Raw genomic sequence first — 19,273 nt, 5'->3', positions numbered from 1 at the left:
GTCTGGCTTCTTGTTTAGGCTCGGGACGGCTTTGGTTGTTTTGGTCTGGCTTCTTGTTTAGGCTCGGGACGGCTTTGGGTCTTCAAGTTTTAGGCACGTTGATTGGTTGATGGCTGTGTTTACCTCCCTTCTCTGTCTCTCATAATCTCTGTCTCTCATAATCTATGGCTCTCATAATCTATGGCTCTCATAATCTCTGTCTCTCATAATCTCTGTCTCTCATAATCTATGGCTCTCATAATCTATGGCTCTCATAATCTATGGCTCTCATAATCTATGGCTCTCATAATCTCTGTCTCTCATAATCTATGGCTCTCATAATCTATGGCTCTCATAATCTATGGCTCTCATAATCTATGGCTCTCATAATCTCTGTCTCTCATAATCTATGGCTCTCATAATCTATGGCTCTCATAATCTATGGCTCTCATAATCTATGGCTCTCATAATCTATGGCTCTCATAATCTCTGTCTCTCACAATCTATGTCACCCATCTTGTCCTGCCTGTGTCACCCGTCTTGTCCTGCCTGTGTCACCCGTCTTGTCCTGGCTGTGTCACCCGTCTTGTCCTGCCTGTGTCACCCGTCTTGTCCTGCCTGTGTCACCCATCTTGTCCTGCCTGTGTCACCCGTCTTGTCCTGCCTGTGTCACCCGTCTTGTCCTGCCTGTGTCACCCGTCTTGTCCTGCCTGTGTCATCCATATTGTCACCCAGGTTCGTCCTAAACCTGAATGTGTGTGTTCGTATATATGTATTCCATCCTAGCAGCCCAATCACATGGGCTGGGAACTGATTCACGAAAGCACTTACGCAAGCCCTTACGAACATTTACATCTTTCCTCAATCTCTGACGGCTTTGGTTACATTTACTAAATAGTTTACAAGCATGAAAACGTCCCATTTAACTGTTGTTATTGTTATAAACAGCCTCCTGATACTTCAGAGCTCATTAACTGTTTAATAATTGGAAACAAAGCCGCCAAAGATTGAGAGAAGATGTACAGGTTCGTAAGTGCTTTCGTGAATCTGGCCCCTGGACGGTAGAGCGACGGTCTTGCGTCATACAGGTCGGCGTTCAATCCCCGACCGTCCAAGTGGTTGGGCACCATTCCTTCCCCCCGTCTCATCCCAAATATCCTGTCTACTGGGAGTTGGTGGGATGTGTAAACATTCTTTTTTATCCTCCCAGATGTTTTTGTGCTTGTCTGTCTAGCTTCTATAGCCAAGATTTAGGGCATAAGCCAATCGGCTTATACCCTTATACTCCAGATTTGAGATTAAATTCCTATGGATACCATCACATGTTGGCATCTCAAGGCATGACACTGTTCATATGCTTGCTAAGTCAGCCTGCAGAAAACCAGTGGTAGAAATTGATATGGGTGTTTCATTAGCAGTGACAACGAGAATACTTAAATATCTAATTAAAATCTCACCGACCTAACAAATTCACAAAGACCTGAAAGTTGTAGCATTAAATATTATGATAGATATCATGAGGAGACATTCACATATGGGACTAATAGAACAAGAACCCGGCAATGTGATGTTATAGTGGCCAGAATACGCCTGGGATATAGACGTATCTGGCAGCTTTCTCAAAACCCAAATGTCGAGTACACAATGTGTCAACTTTGTGAAAGTGTCGAGTACACAATGTGTCAACTTTGTGAAAGTGTCGAGTACACAATGTGTCAACTTTGTGAAAGTGTCGAGTACACAATGTGTCAACTTTGTGAAAGTGTCGAGTACACAATGTGTCAACTTTGTGAAAGTGTCGAGTACACAATGTGTCAACTTTGTGAAAGTGTCGAGTACACAATGTGTCAACTTTGTGAAAGTGTCGAGTACACAATGTGTCAACTTTGTGAAAGTGTCGAGTACACAATGTGTCAACTTTGTGAAAGTGTCGAGTACACAATGTGTCAACTTTGTGAAAGTGTCGAATACACAATGTGTCAACTTTGTGAAAGAGAAAACATGCACTCTCTTGAACATTATATTGTAGAATGTCCCATATTGTCTGACTTTCGCCCTCCTGGGCTAAGGTAAGCTGAACTCTGTAGTTACTATATGAGTACTGGAACACTTGATGATATATTGGACTTGTATCCAAGATTGACCATGTAATGTATCAATCATACAATGTATATATATGATGTAACTATATAACCTGAGCTTGTAAAAGCACCTTCATCACCTTCAGTGATTAAGTGCTTAATTGCACACTAGTTTCTTTATCAGCTACCTCACCCTGTCAGAGTAAATGAGACAAATGTATGTGAATGCATGTGTGTGTATATATGTATGTGTATGTGTGTGTGTGTATGTATATGTATGGGTATAAAGTATATATGGAAGCTGATCAGAATTACATTTCACCTTTGTGAATGTACATTAATGACACTATGTAAAAGACACATCTAACACTTTATGTAGGGCATACGTAAATCTGTGTATCTATGTATTTACATATGTAGGTTAGCTTAGCATTTTTAAAGCACTACAATCACCTTCTGTGGTTGATTGTTCAATAAACCCTTGAACTGTATGTTTAACACATCTCTAACCCTGTCCATGGAGGACAGAAGAAAATGTATATATGCTGGTTAGCATTGTAAATGTCTGGCCACGTCTGTGGTAGAAAATAATAATAATGATAATAAAAAAAACTCCTTACACCCTCATACCCTTATACCCTCATACCCTTATACCCTCATACCCTTATACCCTCATACCCTTATACCCTCATACCCTTATACCCTCATACCCTTATACCCCTTATACCCTTATAACCTCATACCCTTATACCCTCATACCCTCATACCCTTATACCCTCATACCCTTATACCCTCATACCCTTATACCCTCATACCCTTATACCCTTATACCCTCATACCCTTATACCCTCATACCCTCATACCCTTATACCCTCATACCCTTATACCCCTTATACCCTTATACCCTCATACCCTTATACCCTCATACCCTTATACCCCTTATACCCTTATAACCTCATGCCCTTATACCCTCATACCCTTATACCCTTATACCCTCATACCCTTATACCCTCATACCCTTATACCCTCATACCCTTATACCCTCATACCCTTATACCCTCATACCCTTATACCCTCATACCCTTATACCCTCATACCCTTATACCCTTATACCCTCATACCCTTATACCCTCATACCCTTATACCCTCATACCCTTATACCCTCATACCCTTATACCCTCATACCCTTATACCCCTTATACCCTCATACCCTCATACCCTCATACCCTTATACCCTCATACCCTTATACCCTCATACCCTTATACCCTTATACCCTCATACCCTTATACCCCTTATACCCTCATACCCTTATACCCTTATACCCTCATACCCTTATACCCTCATACCCTTATACCCTTATACCCTTATACCCTCATACCCTTATACCCTCATACCCTTATACCCCTTATACCCTTATACCCTCATACCCTTATACCCTCATACCCTTATACCCCTTATACCCTTATACCCTCATACCCTTATACCCTCATACCCTCATACCCTCATACCCTTATACCCTCATACCCTTATACCCTCATACCCTTATACCCTTATACCCTCATACCCTTATACCCCTTATACCCTCATACCCTCATACCCTTATACCCTCATACCCTTATACCCCTTATACCCTCATACCCTCATACCCTTATACCCTCATACCCTCATACCCTTATACCCTCATACCCTTATACCCTCATACCCTTATACCCCTTATACCCTTATACCCTCATACCCTTATACCCTCATACCCTTATACCCTCATACCCTTATACCCTCATACCCTTATACCCCTTATACCCTTATACCCTCATACCCTTATACCCTCATACCCTTATACCCTCATACCCTTATACCCTTATACCCTCATACCCTTATACCCTCATACCCTTATACCCTCATACCCTCATACCCTTATACCCTCATACCCTTATACCCTCATACCCTTATACCCTTATACCCTCATACCCTCATACCCTCATACCCTTATACCCTTATACCCTCATACCCTTATACCCTTATACCCTCATACCCTTATACCCTCATACCCTTATACCCTCATACCCTTATACCCTTATACCCTCATACCCTTATACCCTCATACCCTTATACCCTTATACCCTCATACCCTTATACCCTTATACCCTTATACCCTCATACCCTTATACCCTTATACCCTCATACCCTTATACCCTTATACCCTCATACCCTTATACCCTCATACCCTCATACCCTTATACCCTCATACCCTCATACCCTTATACCCTCATACCCTTATACCCTCATACCCTTATACCCTCATACCCTTATACCCTTATACCCTCATACCCTTATACCCTTATACCCTTATACCCTCATACCCTTATACCCTCATACCCTTATACCCTTATACCCTCATACCCTTATACCCTTATACCCTCATACCCTTATACCCTCATACCCTTATACCCTTATACCCTCATACCCTTATACCCTCATACCCTTATACCCTCATACCCTTATACCCTCATACCCTCATACCCTCATACCCCCATACCCTTATACCCTCATACCCTTATACCCTCATACCCTTATACCCTCATACCCTTATACCCTCATACCCTTATACCCTCATACCCTTATACCCTCATACCCTTATACCCCTTATGCCTCGCTTCCTAGGACGTGTTTGTAATCCTAACTTTCTTTACAAGTTGTTCAGCATTCCATCAGTATTTTGTTGGTCTAATTCTCTCTCTAAATGTGGACGGTTCTATATTGTCTGTCTGTCTGTCTGTCTGTCTGTCTCTGTCTGTCTCTGTCTGTCTCTGTCTGTCTCTGTCTGTCTCTGTCTGTCTCTGTCTGTCTCTGTCTGTCTCTGTCTGTCTGTCTGTCTGTCTGTCTGTCTCTCTGTCTGTCTGTCTGTCTCTCTCTCCCTGTCTGTCTCTCTCTCTGTCTGTCTGTCTGTCTGTCTCTCTCTCTCTCGGGCCACACAGCTGGTGGGGGCCATGTCTGCGGGCCACACAGCTGGTGGGGGCCATGTCTGCGGGCCACACAGCTGGTGGGGACCATGTCTGCGGGCCACACAGCTGGTGGGGACCACGTCTGCGGGCCACACAGCTGGTGGGGACCATGTCTGCGGGCCACACAGTTGGTGGGGACCATGTCTGCGGGCCACACAGCTGGTGGGGACCATGTCTGCGGACCACACAGCTGGTGGGGACCATGTCTGCGGGCCACACAGCTGGTGGGGACCATGTCTGCGGGCCACACAGCTGGTGGGGACCATGTCTGCGGGCCACACAGCTGGTAGGGACCATGTCTGCGGGCCACACAGCTGGTGGGGACCATGTCTGCGGGCCACACAGCTGGTGGGGACCATGTCTGCGGGCCACACAGCTGGTGGGGACCATGTCTGCGGGCCACACAGCTGGTGGGGACCACGTCTGCGGGCCACACAGCTGGTAGGGACCATGTCTGCGGGCCACACAGCTGGTGGGGACCATGTCTGCGGGCCACACAGCTGGTAGGGACCATGTCTGCGGGCCACACAGCTGGTGGGGACCATGTCTGCGGGCCACACAGCTGGTGGGGCCATGTCTGCGGGCCACACAGCTGGTGGAGGCCATGTCTGCGGGCCACACAGCTGGTGGGGACCATGTCTGCAGGCCACACAGCTGGTAGGGACCATGTCTGCGGGCCACACAGCTGGTGGGGACCATGTCTGCGGGCCACACAGCTGGTGGGGACCATGTCTGCGGGCCACACAGCTGGTGGGGACCATGTCTGCGGGCCACACAGCTGGTGGGGACCATGTCTGCGGGCCACACAGCTGGTGGGGATCATGTCTGCGGGCCACACAGCTGGTGGGGACCATGTCTGCGGGCCACACAGCTGGTGGAGGCCATGTCTGCGGGCCACACAGCTGGTGGAGGCCATGTCTGCGGGCCACCCTGCTGGTGGAGACCATGTCTGCGGGCCACACAGCTGGTGGGGGCCATGTCTGCGGGTCACACAGCTGGTGGAGGCCATATCTGCGGGCCACACAGCTGGTGGGATCATGTCTGCGGGCCACACAGCTGGTGGAGGCCATGTCTGCGGGCCACACAGCTGGTGGAGGCCATGTCTGCGGGCCACACAGCTGGTGGGGACCATGTCTGCGGGCAACACAGCTGGTGGAGGCCATGTCTGCGGGCCACACAGCTTGTGGGGACCATGTCTGAGGGCCACACAGCTGGTGAGCCATGTCTGCGGGCCACACAGCTGGTGGGGGGCCATGTCTGCATGCCACACAGCTGGTGGAGGCCATGTCTGCGGGCCACACAGCTGGTGGAGGCCATGTCTGCGGGCCACATAGCTGGTGGGGGCCACACAGCTGGTGGGGGCCATGTCTGCATGCCACACAACTGGTGGGGGCCACACAGCTGGTGGGGGCCATGTCTGCGGGCCACACAGCTGGTGGGCACCATGTCTGCGGGCCACACAACTGGTGGGGGCCACACATCTGGTGGGGACCATGTCTGCGGGCCACACAGCTGGTGGGCACCATGTCTGCGGGCCACACAACTGGTGGGGGCCACACATCTGGTGGGGACCATGTCTGCGGGCCACACAGCTGGTGGGGGCCATGTCTGCGGGCCACACAATTGGTGGGGGCCACACATCTGGTGGGGACCATGTCTGCGGGCCACACAGCTTGTGGGGGCCATGTCTGCGGGCCACACAACTGGTGGGGGCCACACATCTGGTGGGGACCATGTCTGCGGGCCACACAGCTGGTGGGCACCATGTCTGCGGGCCACACAACTGGTGGGGGGCCACACATCTGGTGGGGGCCATGTCTGCGGGCCACACAGCTGGTGGAGGCCATGTCTGCGGGCCACACAACTGGTGGGGGCCCACACAGCTGGTGGGGACCATGTCTGCGGACTACACAGCTAGTGGGGGCCATGTCTGCGGGTCACACAACTGGTGGAGGCCATGTCTGCGGGCCACACAGCTGGTGGAGGCCATGTCTGCGGGCCACACAGCTGGTGGGACCATGTCTGCGGGCCACACAGCTGGTGGGACCGTGTCTGCGGGCCACACAGCTGGTGGGGACCATGTCTGCCGGCCACACAGCTGGTGGGGCCAAGTCTGCGGGCCACACAGCTAGTGGGGCCATGTCTGCGAGCCACACAGCTAGTGGGGGCCATGTCTGCGGGCCACACAGCTGGTGGGGACCATGTTTGCGGGCCACACAGCTGGTGGAGCCATGTCTGCGGGCCACACAGCTGGTGGAACCATGTCTGCGGGCCACACAGCTGGTGGAGCCATGTATGCGGCCCACACAGCTGGTGGGGCCATGTCTGCGGGCCTCACAGCTGGTGGGGGCCATGTCTGCGGGCCACACAGCTGGTGGGGACAATGTCTGCGGGCCACACAGCTGGTGGGGGCCATGTCTGCGGGCCACACAGCTGGTGGGGGCCATGTCTGCGGGCCACACAGCTGGTGGGAACCATGTCTGCGGGCCACACAGCTGGTGGGACCATGTCTGCGGGCCACACAGCTGGTGGGGACCATGTCTGCGGGCCACACAGCTGGTGGAGACCATGTCTGCGGGCCACACAGCTGGTGGGGGCCATGTCTGCGGGCCACACAGCTGGTGAGGGCCATGTCTGCGGGCCACACAGCTGGTGGGGGCCATGTCTGCGGGCCACACAGCTGGTGGGGGCCATGTCTACGGGCCACACAGCTGGTGGGGGCCATGTCTGCGGGCCACACAGCTGGTGCGGGCCATGTCTGCGGGCCACACAGCTGGTGGGGGCCATGTCTACGGGCCACACAGCTGGTGGGGGCCATGTCTGCGGGCCACACAGCTGGTGAGGGCCATGTCTGCGGGCCACACAGCTGGTGGGGGCCATGTCTGCGGGCCACACAGCTGGTGGGGGCCATGTCTGCGGGCCACACAGCTGGTGGGGGCCATGTCTGCTGGCCACACAGCTGGTGGGGGCCATGTCTGCGGGCCACACAGCTGGTGGGAACCATGTCTGCAGGCCACACAGCTGGTGGAGGCCATGTCTGCGGGCCACACAGCTGGTGGGGACCATGTCTGCGGGCCACACAGCTGGTGGGGGCCATGTCTGCGGGCCACACAGCTGGTGGGGGCCATGTCTGCGGGCCACACAGCTGGTGGGGGCCATGTCTGCGGGCCACACAGCTGGTGGGAACCATGTCTGCGGGCCACACAGCTGGTGGGGGCCATGTCTGCTGGCCACCAGCTGCAGGAAGAAAGGGCTTTCTTTCTGCTGGGTAAACACTGACGTCACGCGGCTGGTGATGACGTCACGCGCCTGGTGATGACGTCACGCGCCTGGTGATGACGTCATGTAACTGACCATGACGTCACCAGCCGGGCGGGCCGCTGAGAGATGCCAAGTGGCGAATTTTTGGTCCTCGATGGTACAACGCCCCCTCCCCCCCTCCTTCCCCTCCTTCCTCTCCCCCCCCCCCCCCGTACCCCCTCCCTCTCTCCATACCCCGCCCCCCCCTCTCTCACCACCCCCCCCCCCCGCCTCTTCTCAAAACATTCGAGTCATATACATGGTCTGTTCGAATATGTATTTTTTTTCATGGTAAGGAGAATTATATGTATAGATGTATATTTATCTCGTTGTGGGTCCATGGATCAATGTGTCGTAGGCCCGGTCTCTGGTCAGGTCTCCGAGTTGAGGGTGTGGTCAGCTGCGCCTGTTTGACGGTGTGGAACGTACTCTGCGCGAGTCACAGCCTGCTTGGTCACACGAACACATGGGGGACTGTATATGTATATGTACTCACCTAGTTGTGCTTGCGGGGGTTGAGCTCTGGCTCTTTGGTCCCGCCTCTCAACTGTCAATCAACTGGTGTACAGGTTCCTGAGCCTATTGGGCTCTATCATATCTACACTTGAAACTGTGTATGGAGTCAGCCTCCACCACATCACTGCCTAATGCATTCCACCTGTTAACTACTCCTACACTGAAAAAGTTCTTTCTAACGTCTCTGTGGCTCATGTGGGTACTCAGTTTCCACCTGTGTCCCCTTGTTCGTGTCCCACCAGTGTTAAACAGTTTGTCGTTGTCCACTGTCAATTCCCCTGAGAATTTTGTAGGTAGTGATCATGTCTCCCCTTACTGTGTCTTCCAGGGACGTGAGGTTCATCTTCCTCAAGCTTTCCTCGTAGCTCATACCTCTCAGTTCCGGGACTAGTCTGTTGGCATGCCTCTGAATCTTCTCTAACTTTGCCCTGTGTTAGTATCTCTAACGTCAAGAGAAGGACCGAACATGGGGGCCTCGTAGCCTGGTGGATAGCGCGCAGGACTCGTAATTCTGTGGCGCGGGTTTGATTCCCGCACGAGGCAGAAACAAATGGGCAAAGTTTCTTTCACCCTGAATGCCCCTGTTACCTAGCAGTAAATAGGTACCTGGGAGTTAGTCAGCTGTCACGGGCTGCTTCCTGGGGGTGGAGGCCTGGTCGAGGACCGGGCCGCGGGGACACTAAAGCCCCGAAATCATCTCAAGATAACCTCAAGATAACATCAAAATGAGCAACAAACACATCAACAGGACCACCAAACGTGTCAACGGAAACACAGACAGGACACACACAGCAGATGGGAAAATCAGCAGACGAACAAACAGGAATACAAAGACACCAGCAAGTCCCGTGAAGCAGAAACGCAGACAGCAGCTAACGGATTTAGAGCAACATTCCTACTCATGGGGGAGCTAAATCACAGGAAAATAGATTGGGAACCTCGGACGCACATTCCTAATCATGGGAAGATAGATTGGGAACCTCGGACACACATTCCTAATCATGGGGGAGCTAAATCACGGGAAGATAGATTGGGAACCTCGGACACACATTCCTAATCATGGGAAGATAGATTGGGAACCTCGGACACACATTCTTAATCATGGGAAGATAGATTGGGAACCTCGGACACACATTCCTAATCATGGGGGAGCTAAATCACGGGAAGATAGATTGGGAACCTCGGATACACATTCCTAATCATGGGGGAGCTAAATCACGGGAAGATAGATTGGGAACCTCAGACAAAAATTCCTAATCATGGGGGACGTAAATCACGGGAAGATAGATTGGGATCCTCGGACACACATTCCTAATCATGGGGGACCTAAATCACGGGAAGATAGATTGGGAACCTCGGACACACATTCCTAATCATGGGGGACCTAAATCACGGGAAGATAGATTGGGATCCTCGGACACACATTCCTAATCATGGGGGACCTAAATCACGGGAAGATAGATTGGGATCCTCGGACACACATTCCTAATCATGGGGGACCTAAATCACGGGAAGATAGATTGGGATCCTCGGACACACATTCCTAATCATGGGGGACCTAATTCACGGGAAGATAGATTGGGAACCTCGGACACACATTCCTAATCATGGGGGACCTAAATCACGGGAAGATAGATTGGGAACCTCGGAGAGGAACTTCTGGCCATGAGTAACGCTACAAACACACAACGTAACTATTATCACCTTATCACAACTTGACTCGAGTAATCTCCTACCCGTGTCACCTCTTGGGTGCCTTAATCTTCATCAATTAATCAGAATAATTTCCACAGTGGTTCAGTTCAGTACCGACGCCGGAGAGTTACCGCACACCTTCGACCTCAAGAACGTGGCACAGACGTGGACAGTTCCTACCGACCTCAAGATGCTGTACCTTCGACAAAGAGCAGACAGCAGACTCCGACCGCTTCGAGCTTTCACGCTCTCGTCCCGCATGAAGCTCTCTACCCCCTAGCCTCACTCTGCTCTCAGCTCTGCTCCAGGCTCCGTCTCAAGGTCTACGACACTGCGAACAATTGACTGCTATATCTTGGTTATCTTATCTTGAGATGATTTCGGGGGCTTTTTAGTGTCCCCGCGGCCCGGTCCTCGACCAGGCCTCCACCCCCAGGAAGTAGCCCGTGACAGCTGACTAACACCCAGGTACCTATTTTACTGCTAGGTAACAGGGGCATAGGGTGAAAGAAACTCTGCCCATTGTTTCTCGCCGGCGCCTGGGATCGAACCCAGGACCACAGGATCATAAGTCCAGCGTGCTGTCCGCTCGGCCGACCGGCTCCCATAACCATCACTACTAAATAAATATGAAAAAGCCACTAAAGTGTGTGCATCTAACCAAGCAAATATACGTAATGTAATGGTAGGTTACAAGCTAAATCAGGAGTATCTCATCTGAGGCTAACTGCCGACGGCCATGACCTCGCTGTACAACTCCGCAAGGATAATTATGCTGATCCAGAGGTAAGAACTTGACACACACACACAGATCACACTAACGTGATGCATCAAGGATAATTATGCTGATCCAGAGGTAAGAACTTGACACACACACACAGATCACACTAACGTGATGCATCAAGGATAATTATGCTGATCCAGAGGTAAGAACTTGACACACACACACAGATCACACTAACGTGATGCATCAAGGATAATTATACTGATCCAGAGGTAAGAACTTGACACACACACACAGATCACACTAACGTGATGCATCAAATGAACAAATCCACAAGGGCCGTGACGAGGATTCGAACCTTCGTCCGGGACCATCCCAGACATTGCCTTAATCGACTGAGCTACGACAGGGTTAAAAGGGTTGAAACCGAAGTTCTACTGAACTTACAGGATCCCGTAGCCTCTCCGAGGCACAAACCAGGCTTTTACACAACCCTCAACGGGGGGGGGGGGGTTGTGTAAAATCTTGGTTTGTGCCTCGGAGAGGCTACGGGATCCAGTAAGTTCAGTAGAACTTCGGTTTCAACCCTTTTAACCCTGTCGTAGCTCAGTCGATTAAGGCAGTGTCAGGGATGGTCCCGGACGCAGGTTCGAATCCTCGTCACGGCCCTTGTGGATTTGTTCATAAGAACTTGACACTCAGTACCTGAGCTGTTGCATTTACCCCCACCGGAGGCGTCACCTGATTCACTCCAAGACTTTAAGCTGGAGGTAGTACCTGAGGTGTTACATTTACCCCCACCGGAGGCGTCACCTGATTCACTCCAAGACTTTAAGCTGGAGGTAGTACCTGAGGTGTTGCATTTACCCCCACCGGAGGCGTCACCTGATTCACTCCAAGACTTTAAGCTGGAGGTAGTACCTGAGGTGTTGCATTTACCCCCACCGGAGGCGTCACCTGATTCACTCCAAGACTTTAAGCTGGAGGTAGTACCTGACCTGTTACATTTACCCCCACCGGAGGCGTCACCTGATTCACTCCAAGACTTTAAGCTGGAGGTAGTACCTGAGGTGTTGCATTTACCCCCACCGGAGGCGTCACCTGATTCACTCCAAGACTTTAAGCTGGAGGTAGTACCTGAGGTGTTGCATTTACCCCCACCGGAGGCGTCACCTGATTCACTCCAAGACTTTAAGCTGGAGGTAGTACCTGACCTGTTACATTTACCCCCACCGGAGGCGTCACCTGATTCACTCCAAGACTTTAAGCTGGAGGTAGAATCCATGATCAAGGCCTGACAGCTGAGTGGGCAGCGCTCAGGATTCGTTGTCCTGAGGTTCCGGGTTCGAATCTCGATGGAGGCGGAAACAAATGGGCATAGTTTCTTTGACCCTGATGCATCTGTTCGCCTAGTAGTAAATAGGTATCTGGGAGTTAGACAGCTGCTACGGGCTGCTTCCTGGGGGTGTGTAACAAAAAGGAGGCCTGGTCGAGGACCGGGCCGCGGGGATGCCAAGCCCCGATAACCGCAAGATAAAAGGCCCTAAGCCTAACGGCCAATTCAACCAAAGCTGAGTGGGTCTTGAAAATAATCGTCCAGGAGAAAATACCTCTGGACGTATTGAGACAAGTAAGTGCTCATTACAATAAAAGTATCTTATCCTTAAGTGAAATATCTGAGGGTTTACGTTCAGTAATTCATCAACTACGAACACATGATAAATTAAAACCACCAGTCTCCGTGGTGTAGTGGTAAGACACTCGCCTGGCGTTCCGCGAGCGCTATGTCATGGGTTCGTATCCTGGCCGGGGAGGATTTACTGAGCGCAAATCCTTAACTGTAGCCTCTGTTTAACGCAACAGTAAAATGTGTACTTGGTTGTAACAACGATTCTTCGCGGCGGGGATCGTATTCCAGGGACCATAGGATTAAGGACCTGCCCGAAACGCTACGCGTACTAGTGGCTGTACAAGAATCTTATCTTGAGGTTATCTTGAGATGATTTTGGGGCTTTTAGTGTCCCCGCGGCTCGGTCCTCGACCAGGCCTCCACCCCCAGGAAGCAGCCCGTGACAGCTGACTAACTCCCAGGTACCTATTTACTGCTAGGTAACAGGGGCATTCAGGGTGAAAGAAACTTTGCCCATTTGTTTCTGCCTCGTGCGGGAATCGAACCCGCGCCACAGAATTACGAGTCCTGCGCGCTATCCACCAGGCTACGAGGCCCCCACAAGAATGTAACAACTCTTCTATATATCTCAAAACAAAAAATGAACCTTCAGAAACCAATAATAGTAAACCACAGAGTACAACAAGTACTTCAACTAATTCTGAACATATTTCCACGCCAAAGTGGAACAGTGGCAGAGTGGGCGTCTATGTTGTGGGACGCTCCAAGCCTATAGTTACTGTGTCACCCAAGACGGCGACACCAAAGGGTACTCCTATAGTTACTGTGTCACCCAAGACAGCGACACCAAAGGGTACTCCTATAGTTACTGTGTCACCCAAGACGGCGACACCAAAGGGTACTCCTATAGTTACTGTGTCACCCAAGACGGCGACACCAAAGGGTACTCCTATAGTTACTGTGTCACCCAAGACGGCGACACCAAAGGGTACTCCTATAGTTACTGTGTCACCCAAGACAGCGACACCAAAGGGTACTCCTATAGTTACTGTGTCACCCAAGACGGCGACACCAAAGGGTACTCCTATAGTTACTGTGTCACCCAAGACGGCGACACCAAAGGGTACTCCTATAGTTACTGTGTCACCCAAGACGGCGACACCAAAGGGTACTCCTATAGTTACTGTGTCACCCAAGACGGCGACACCAAAGGGTACTCCTATAGTTACTGTGTCACCCAAGACGGCGACACCAAAGGGTACTCCTATAGTTACTGTGTCACCCAAGACGGCGACACCAAAGGGTACTCCTATAGTTACTGTGTCACCCAAGACGGCGACACCAAAGGGTACTCCTATAGTTACTGTGTCACCCAAGACGGCGACACCAAAGGGTACTCCTATAGTTACTGTGTCACCCAAGACAGCGACACCAAAGGGTACTCCTATAGTTACTGTGTCACCCAAGACAGCGACACCAAAGGGTACTCCTATAGTTACTGTGTCACCCAAGACGGCGACACCAAAGGGTACTCCTATAGTTACTGTGTCACCCAAGACGGCGACACCAAAGGGTACTCCTATAGTTACTGTGTCACCCAAGACGGCGACACCAAAGGGTACTCCTATAGTTACTGTGTCACCCAAGACGGCGACACCAAAGGGTACTCCTATAGTTACTGTGTCACCCAAGACGGTGACACCAAAGGGTACTCCTATAGTTACTGTGTCACCCAAGACAGCGACTCCAAAGGGTACTCCTATAGTTACTGTGTCACCCAAGACGGTGACACCAAAGGGTACTCCTATAGTTACTGTGTCACCCAAGACAGCGACACCAAAGGGTACTGGAAGCCATGGAACATGTTTCTTCTACCAAGAGAAACATTCCATGTACCACTGCACCAATTATCCTGAGTGTGACGCCCGTGTCAAGCGACTCAAAGAGTTGCAACATTGCACGAGGTGCCTCAGGACACACAACACCAACACCTTCCAGACCCAATTACACACCTGTAATAGGTGTAACAAGGGTCAGCACCAGGCAGCATTGTATGTTAACACCAAAATAAAGTCTCTAAACCACAAGGTGGAAGATAACATTCCCACCACAGTACTGCAAGGTGCAACAGAAAATTAGTGTCCTATCAACAAAGACCAAAAAGATACTGCAACTTTGCCTACTGCCCGACTTACCATGCAGAATATGAGGGCCAAGATCCATACCCGTGTTTGACCAAGCGTCCCAGAGAACATTTGTCACTAAAAGTGTGGCAGATAAACCACAATTAAAGCCTGTAACCCAGGTGTATCAGGGTTCCTAGCTGATACAGGACCTCAAGTCTACCAGGTGGTGCAACCGTCGGTACAATTAGGCAGCTACGTCTATCCAGAACAAGCCATTGAGGTGGATACACTTCCAATGGACCTACATGTACATGGTCAAGGATACCAGGTGGTGCAACCGTCGGTACAATTATGCAGCTACGTCTATCCAGAACAAGCCATTGAGGTGGATACACTTCCAACGGACCTACATGTACATGGTCAAGGATACCAGGTGGTGCAACCGTCGGTACAATTAGGCAGCTACGTCTATCCAGAACAAGCCATTGAGGTGGATACACTTCCAACGGACCTACATGTACATGGTCAAGGATACCAGGTGGTGCAACCGTCGGTACAATTAGGCAGCTACGTCTATCCAGAACAAGCCATTGAGGTGGATACACTTCCAATGGACCTACATGTACATGGTCAAGGATACCAGGTGGTGCAACCGTCGGTACAATTAGGCAGCTACGTCTATCCAGAACAAGCCATTGAGGTGGATACACTTCCAATGGACCTACATGTACATGGTCAAGGATACCAGGTGGTGCAACCGTCGGTACAATTAGGCAGCTACGTCTAACCAGAACAAGCCATTGAGGTGGATACACTTCCAACGGACCTACATGTACATGGTCAAGGATACCAGGTGGTGCAACCGTCGGTACAATTAGGCAGCTACGTCTATCCAGAACAAGCCATTGAGGTGGATACACTTCCAACGGACCTACATGTACATGGTCAAGGATACCAGGTGGTGCAACCGTCGGTACAATTAGGCAGCTACGTCTATCCAGAACAAGCCATTGAGGTGGATACACTTCCAACGGACCTACATGTACATGGTCAAGGATACCAGGTGGTGCAACCGTCGGTACAATTAGGCAGCTACGTCTATCCAGAACAAGCCATTGAGGTGGATACACTTCCAACGGACCTACATGTACATGGTCAAGGATACCAGGTGGTGCAACCGTCGGTACAATTAGGCAGCTACGTCTATCCAGAACAAGCCATTGAGGTGGATACACTTCCAACGGACCTACATGTACATGGTCAAGTCTACCAGGTGGTGCAACCGTCGGTACAATTAGGCAGCTACGTCTATCCAGAACAAGCCATTGAGGTGGATACACTTCCAACGGACCTACATGTACATGGTCAAGGATACCAGGTGGTGCAACCGTCGGTACAATTAGGCAGCTACGTCTATCCAGAACAAGCCATTGAGGTGGATACACTTCCAACGGACCTACATGTACATGGTCAAGTCTACCAGGTGGTGCAACCGTCGGTACAATTAGGCAGCTACGTCTATCCAGAACAAGCCATTGAGGTGGATACACTTCCAACGGACCTACATGTACATGGTCAAGTCTACCAGGTGGTGCAACCGTCGGTACAGTTAGGCAGCTACGTCTATCCAGAGCAAGCCATTGAGGTGGATACACTTCCAACGGACCTACATGTACATGGTCAAGGATACCAGGTGGTGCAACCGTCGGTACAATTAGGCAGCTTCGTCTATCCAGAACAAGCCATTGAGGTGGATACACTTCCAACGGACCTACATGTACATGGTCAAGTCTACCAGGTGGTGCAACCGTCGGTACAGTTAGGCAGCTACGTCTATCCAGAGCAAGCCATTGAGGTGGATACACTTCCAACGGACCTACATGTACATGGTCAAGGATACCAGGTGGTGCAACCGTCGGTACAATTAGGCAGCTTCGTCTATCCAGAACAAGCCATTGAGGTGGATACACTTCCAACGGACCTACATGTACATGGTCAAGGATACCAGGTGGTGCAACCGTCGGTACAATTAGGCAGCTTCGTCTATCCAGAACAAGCCATTGAGGTGGATACACTTCCAATGGACCTACATGTACATGGTCAAGTCTACCAGGTGGTGCAACCGTCGGTACAATTAGGCAGCTTCGTCTATCCAGAGCAAGCCATTGAGGTGGATACACTTCCAACGGACCTACATGTACATGGTCAAGGATACCAGGTGGTGCAACCGTCGGTACAATTAGGCAGCTACGTCTATCCAGAGCAAGCCATTGAGGTGGATACACTTCCAACGGACCTACATGTACATGGTCAAGGATACCAGGTGGTGCAACCGTCGGTACAATTAGGCAGCTACGTCTATCCAGAACAAGCCATTGAGGTGGATACACTTCCAACGGACCTACATGTACATGGTCAAGGATACCAGGTGGTGCAACCGTCGGTACAATTAGGCAGCTACGTCTATCCAGAACAAGCCATTGAGGTGGATACACTTCCAACGGACCTACATGTACATGGTCAAGGATACCAGGTGGTGCAACCGTCGGTACAATTAGGCAGCTACGTCTATCCAGAACAAGCCATTGAGGTGGATACACTTCCAACGGACCTACATGTACATGGTCAAGGATACCAGGTGGTGCAACCGTCGGTACAATTAGGCAGCTACGTCTATCCAGAACAAGCCATTGAGGTGGATACACTTCCAACGGACCTACATGTACATGGTCAAGGATACCAGGTGGTGCAACCGTCGGTACAATTAGGCAGCTACGTCTATCCAGAACAAGCCATTGAGGTGGATACACTTCCAACGGACCTACATGTACATGGTCAAGGATACCAGGTGGTGCAACCGTCGGTACAATTAGGCAGCTACGTCTATCCAGAACAAGCCATTGAGGTGGATACACTTCCAACGGACCTACATGTACATGGTCAAGGATACCAGGTGGTGCAACCGTCGGTACAATTAGGCAGCTACGTCTATCCAGAGCAAGCCATTGAGGTGGATACACTTCCAACGGACCTACATGTACATGGTCAAGTCTACCAGGTGGTGCAACCGTCGGTACAATTAGGCAGCTACGTCTATCCAGAACAAGCCATTGAGGTGGATACACTTCCAACGGACCTACATGTACATGGTCAAGTCTACCAGGTGGTGCAACCGTCGGTACAGTTAGGCAGCTACGTCTATCCAGAGCAAGCCATTGAGGTGGATACACTTCCAACGGACCTACATGTACATGGTCAAGGATACCAGGTGGTGCAACCGTCGGTACAATTAGGCAGCTTCGTCTATCCAGAACAAGCCATTGAGGTGGATACACTTCCAACGGACCTACATGTACATGGTCAAGGATACCAGGTGGTGCAACCGTCGGTACAATTAGGCAGCTTCGTCTATCCAGAACAAGCCATTGAGGTGGATACACTTCCAACGGACCTACATGTACATGGTCAAGGATACCAGGTGGTGCAACCGTCGGTACAATTAGGCAGCTTCGTCTATCCAGAACAAGCCATTGAGGTGGATACACTTCCAACGGACCTACATGTACATGGTCAAGGATACCAGGTGGTGCAACCGTCGGTACAATTAGGCAGCTACGTCTATCCAGAACAAGCCATTGAGGTGGATACACTTCCAACGGACCTACATGTACATGGTCAAGGATACCAGGTGGTGCAACCGTCGGTACAATTAGGCAGCTACGTCTATCCAGAACAAGCCATTGAGGTGGATACACTTCCAACGGACCTACATGTACATGGTCAAGGAGCTACTGCAAAATTCCTGAGAAAAAGGAGAATCAAATTGGCAGACAAAATTCAAGTCTGATCACCTCACCGCCGTACGGATCCTTGTAGGTTCAGACTACTAAAACAAATTCATCATTAGCCAAACTAAATATCAGGGAATAAACCCGTTAACTTCTGCAGGAGGTAATTTACTCACAGTCCCAGTATTAGCACTGAGCCGGTCTGTGCCTGCATACAAACAATACAAATTGAAATGTAAATTTGTCAGCTGACTATACAACTCCAGTAAAGTATACTATCTTGAGGTTATCTTGAGATGATTTCGGGGCTTTAGTGTCCCCGCGGCCCGGTCCTCGACCAGGCATCCACCCCCAGGAAGCAGCCCGTGACAGCTGACTAACACCCAGGTACCTATTTTACTGCTAGGTAACAGGGGCATAGGGTGAAAGAA

General features: G+C 50.6%; 2 protein-coding genes across 2 annotated transcripts in view; both read right to left on the bottom strand.

The window, feature by feature from the left end:
- Window positions 1–19,273, bottom strand: part of LOC138350590 (uncharacterized) — a 189,249-nt gene that overhangs the window by 133,516 nt on the left and 36,460 nt on the right. The gene's annotated exons all lie outside the window — the stretch shown is intronic.
- Window positions 11,924–12,583, bottom strand: LOC138350589 (secreted protein C-like). Its single transcript, XM_069301612.1, has one exon. It carries the CDS (start codon window positions 12,581–12,583, stop codon window positions 11,924–11,926), a length of 660 nt encoding a protein of 219 aa, XP_069157713.1.

Source organism: Procambarus clarkii, chromosome 46 (assembly GCF_040958095.1).
Source record: "Procambarus clarkii isolate CNS0578487 chromosome 46, FALCON_Pclarkii_2.0, whole genome shotgun sequence".
Lineage (NCBI taxonomy): Eukaryota > Metazoa > Arthropoda > Malacostraca > Decapoda > Cambaridae > Procambarus > Procambarus clarkii.
Note: the sequence above shows the minus strand (reverse complement) of the source record. Positions and strands in the feature narration are given on the sequence as shown.

Coding starts and splice junctions, on each gene's coding strand:
- LOC138350589 (XM_069301612.1), bottom strand. CDS start 12,583: ATGGATTCTACCTCCAGCTTAAAGTCTTGGAGTGAATCAGGTGACGCC.